The sequence below is a fragment of the Agelaius tricolor genome, unplaced genomic scaffold (genome assembly GCF_023055355.1).
Source record: "Agelaius tricolor isolate 1412-34295 unplaced genomic scaffold, bAgeTri1.0.p SCAF_75, whole genome shotgun sequence".
NCBI classification, from domain to species: Eukaryota; Metazoa; Chordata; class Aves; order Passeriformes; family Icteridae; genus Agelaius; species Agelaius tricolor.
Window position 1 is genome coordinate 902,356 of NW_027269335.1, and position 4,531 is coordinate 906,886.

The window sequence follows — 4,531 nt, forward strand, 5'->3', positions numbered from 1 at the left end:
TTTCAAGCGTGTTTTTTACTGCTTGCTGCGGTCGCTCACGACGACAAACACAAGGATAACCAAGCCTCCAGCACGGGGGCATGGCTGTCCCCGAGGAGCAGGAGCTCGGGCAGGGCCAGGTGAGCTCCGGCAGGGGCGGTGCAGGCAGGGGCGATCCGGGCAGGACGCGGGGCGGAGCGGGAGGAAGGCGGCGGCGCAGCCCCTCCTCCTCCTCCTGCTGCTGCTCTCCTCCTCTTTCTCTTCCTCCTCCTCCTTTCCCTCCTCCTCCTCCTGCCGGGCGGGGTGAGGGTCGGCAGTCCCGGCGCGCTGCCGCCGCGTGGAGCCGCGCTGCGTGTTCCCGATCCCATATCCCCTATCCCCGATCCTATATCCCTGATCCCATATCCCTGATCCTACATCCCTGGTCCGGGCTGGCTCCGCCGCCCCGAGCCGTGCCCCCGCTGCGGGCCGGCGGCGCGGCGATGGGCGCGGGGCTGTGAGCGCGGCCGGGAGCCGTGGCCATGGGGAACATCTCCTCCAACATCTCCGCCTTCCAGTCCCTGCACATCGTCATGCTGGGCCTGGACTCGGCGGGCAAGACCACGGTGCTCTACCGCCTCAAGTTCAACGAGTTCGTCAACACCGTGCCCACCATCGGCTTCAACACGGAGAAGATCCGGCTCAGCAACGGGACGGCCAAGGGCATCAGCTGCCACTTCTGGGACGTGGGCGGCCAGGAGAAGCTGCGCCCGCTCTGGAAGTCCTACAGCCGCTGCACCGATGGCATCATCTACGTGGTGGACTCAGTGGACGTGGACCGGCTGGAGGAAGCCAAGACGGAGCTGCACAAGGTGACCAAGTTCGCGGAGAACCAGGGCACGCCGCTGCTGGTCATCGCCAACAAGCAGGACCTGCCCAAATCGCTGCCGGTGGCCGAGATCGAGAAGCAGCTGGCCCTCCACGAGCTGACCCCTTCCACCACCTACCACATCCAGCCCGCCTGCGCCATCATCGGCGAGGGGCTGACGGAGGGCATGGACAAGCTCTACGAGATGATCCTCAAGCGCAGGAAGTCCCTCAAGCAGAAGAAGAAGCGGTAGAAGCCCCAGCCGAGGCGGGGAGGGATGGGGGAGCAGACAAAGGAACCGAGGGGGAGACAGAACCAAAGCGATTCTTTTGGGTTTAATCGTTCTTTTTTTTTAAATTTTTTTTTTCTCCTCCCCTTCTTCATTTTTTTCCCCCCCTTCCTTCCCCAAAGGACAGACAATAGTGGTGATAACAAAGCGGCTCCCGCCAGCCGAGCCCAGATCCCGGAGCTCCCCTCTCCCCTCTCCGCCCCGTGCTCCTGAGGGTCTGATCCGGACTCCCTTGGGCTGGAAACTCGGAAAACCGGGATGAATCCCCCCTCTGCATCTCCGGGACCACCACCGAGCCTTTGTGTGCCGGGGAACCAGCAGGGCAGGACCCTGTTGGAGCGCGTTCGAGCGGAGCCCAGCGTGCTTTTGGATCTCTAACGGGGGATTTGGGGGTGTCGATGGCAGCCCCCCACACGCGTTTTGGGGACGGGGGGTGAGGATGAAGCGTGGCTCGGCAAGGTCAGCGGGGAGGGGGCTTGCAGCCCTCATCCCTGCATCCCCGCATCCCTGGATCCATCCCTGAGAAGGGGTGTTGAAAGCTTGGACGGGGGGGGGGTTGGACCAGCAGAAAATGTCTTGAAGGGGTGGATGTGATGGGTAAGGGGACACCCACCCACCCTGGTTGGTGTTTTAGGGTGCAGAGCAAGGACGGGCAGCCTTTGGCTTGAGGGGGAGGATGCGACACTGGGGTGCCGAGCAGCTGCTGAATGGTGCAGAGCGCTGTTGGCTCAAAAAAAAGGGTGGAAAAAGGACCCGAGGGTTTGGGGTGAACGCTGCTGGGAGCGTTGGGGGGGTTGTGCAGGACCCCCGTTTCTCAGAGGCTCGGCGGTGTCACCTTCTGCAGCAAAGCCCCCGCAGGTGTGCATTGTCCCCATGCCCAGGGTGCTCCCAGGTGCGGCTTTGGAGGGGATCCAAACCAGGGGTTACTTAGCAAACCCCCCCCAAAAAGGCAGAGTTCGGGGTTGTGCCCACTGTGCTGCTCTGCAGTGGGGCAGGAGGCCAAGTCAGGGAGGGTCATGGCAGGGCAGGATGGATGGATGGACGGACGGACACGGCCAGAGCCTGCAAAAAAATCTTTGCTTGAAAGGGAAGATGGCAGGGGGGTGTAGAGGCATGAGGGGGTTGTGGTAGGTTTCTGATAAAGATTCAAACCCGATTAAAAGCCCCTTGCTTCCCCCAGCAGCCACAGGGGCAAGCTGTGCCTGCAGAGCAGTCGGACAGGGCCGGGCCCCTCCTGCAGGTGAACATTTCATACCTGCACGGGGCTGGGCACCAAAATCCACTTGCTGCCTGTGTTTCAGGGTCCTGGCTTCCCACAGAGCTGAAGCAGGCAGCCCTCAGGGGCCAAATATGCTGAAATTTGGAGGCAGGCAGGATTTTCTGGTGATTTTACACCAGCCCTTCCCAGAGCAGCCAAGGGGAAAGCACCAAGCAGACAAAAGCCCTTCGGGTTTAGGGGGGTTGATCCTCCCCTTGCAGCGACGAGCACCTTCCAAACAGCATTTTTGGGGGGCGGGAGGGGGGGGTTGTTAGGGAACAAATGTTACAGCAGGAGTTGTTTCTTCTCCTCTTGTGGGATTTGAGTTCCCGATGTGTGTGGGCTGGTCCCATCCCTTCAGGTGGCTCTCTTCCCGCTCCCTCGGGTTTCCCTGCTTTGTCTTCACCTCCAACACTTTGGTACTTGCTGTCGAGAGAGAGAGAGAGAAAAAAAAAGAAAAGAATTATTTATTTTTGATGCCACAGAAGCCACATGTATTATCCCATTTCTGGCAGAAATGTAGAAGCTGTGTTGACCCCAGCAGCTCCAGGGCGAGCAGGTTGTAGGAATGACACGTGCAGGCTGTTGGTGGTGGGCTTTTTTACCTCCTCGTTTAGCAGATGGAAAAGCTGTTTTTTTATGGAGCTGGCTCCTTCCTGGGAGCCTGTGTTCCACCCATCCAGCTGAGCATCCCCTTGGAGAGATGGCAGAGGGCTGGGAGGCTCGGGGGGGACGCCGTGCCCGTGCCCTTGCCAGCCACTCTGCTTTCTGCAATAATTAAAAAGACTTTTCGAGCAGCTCCTGGCTTCCGTGGTGTTTCCATAATGTTCCATCCCCTTTCCCCCCCGTGTGAAGGTGAGCATCACCCTCGGTGGGCTGCAGGAATTGGGGCCCCAGCAGGGCAGCCCCCAAGGGGAACTGCCTGGGCTCTTTGCAAGGCCATGCATCCTCTCAGATTCTGGGTGACCTGGGTTTTTTGGCAGGTCTCAGTCCCCCAGGTCCATTATTCCCTGTGTTCCCATCCATGATATCCCATGTCCTGCCCTTGCCATTGTCCATCAGTCTCGTCTTCCCTTTTTTCTTTCTTTTTTTTTTTTTTTAAAGATGCAGACATAATGCTGTGAACTGAAATAAATTATTTATACAATGAAAGGGCCTGATAAAAAAAAAAAAAAACACAACAAAAAAAACAACCAAAACCCAGTGTTCTGCTCATTTCTCAGTATCAGTGCTGTGTTTGGTGTGGTTTGCAGGAGGTTCCTGTGCCTCCCCAAGGAGAGGAGACAAGGGGACAGAGAAGTGACCTGCTGAGGATCCAGTGTCACGTGGCAGCCTGCTAGGACATGGGGGACATCCATAATTTGCTGGTTAATGAAATCTGAGCTCTTTTGGCAGGTCACTTAATGTCCCTGCATCTCTGCTGTGAGAGAGGAGGAGGAGGAGGATACTTTTTGGTGGGGAGGGGGGATTTTGTTCTACCACCTCTGATGTGAAATCCACGTTAGAGAGACGTGGATTTTAAAACCACGCAGAGAGAAAGTTCCCATTTTTGCTCAGCGTGGCTTTTTTTTGAACGGGTGGTGGCCTTGGTGGCAGAGAGCCAGGTCTGCAGGGGTTAAAGCAGCACTTGGGAACAGGATGCTGCAGACAGAGCTCGAGGCTGCCTCTGCTCCTGGGTGGCTGCTGACACAGGAAACCCAGGGTGACATTTCAGGAGGGGAGCGGTGGAGCTGGGTGGCAAATGACTTTATTTTTTATTTATTTATTTTTTTAATTTTTTTTTTTTTAATTTTTTTAAATGATGACGAGGCAGCCAGAGGGGAAATGATGAGCCTGACTTGTGAAAGTGAGATTGGGAAGTGCTTAGGGTGTTCTCACCCTGCCTGAGGTTTGTGGGGTGCTCAGTGCCTGGGTGAGGGGGCGTGGTGTCTGCTCTGCAGAATCAGCACTGGGGGCTCTCAGGGGTGACAGGAGCCCAGGGCACGGTGGAGCTGTGTCAGGGCATGTTTAGGCTGGATTTTAGGAAAAGGTTCTTCCCCCAGAGGGTGCTGAGCACTGCCCAGGCTCCCCAGGGAATGGGGAGGCTGCCAGAGCCCAAGGAACATTTGAACAATGGTCCCAGGGATGCCCAGGGTGGGATTGTTGGGGTGTCTGGGAC

General features: G+C 57.4%; 1 protein-coding gene across 1 annotated transcript; it reads left to right on the forward strand.

Moving 5' to 3' along the window:
- The first annotated feature begins 242 nt into the window (after nucleotides 1-242).
- Nucleotides 243-3,572, forward strand: ARL4C (ARF like GTPase 4C). Its single transcript, XM_071418075.1, has 2 exons — nucleotides 243-1,075; nucleotides 1,238-3,572. Exons 1-2 carry the CDS (start codon nucleotides 501-503, stop codon nucleotides 1,326-1,328), a joined length of 666 nt encoding a protein of 221 aa, XP_071274176.1. The 5' UTR covers nucleotides 243-500; the 3' UTR covers nucleotides 1,329-3,572.
- The last annotated feature ends 959 nt before the right edge of the window (nucleotides 3,573-4,531 follow it).

What these genes read in the sequence shown, in the direction of transcription:
- ARL4C (XM_071418075.1), top strand. Translation starts at nt 501, where the DNA reads ATGGGGAACATCTCCTCCAACATCTCCGCCTTCCAGTCCCTGCACATC. An exon ending in CTCAAGCAGAAGAAGAAGCG is followed by an intron (nt 1,076 to 1,237) that starts GTAGAAGCCCCA and finishes CCTTCCCCAAAG; the next exon opens with GACAGACAATAGTGGTGATA.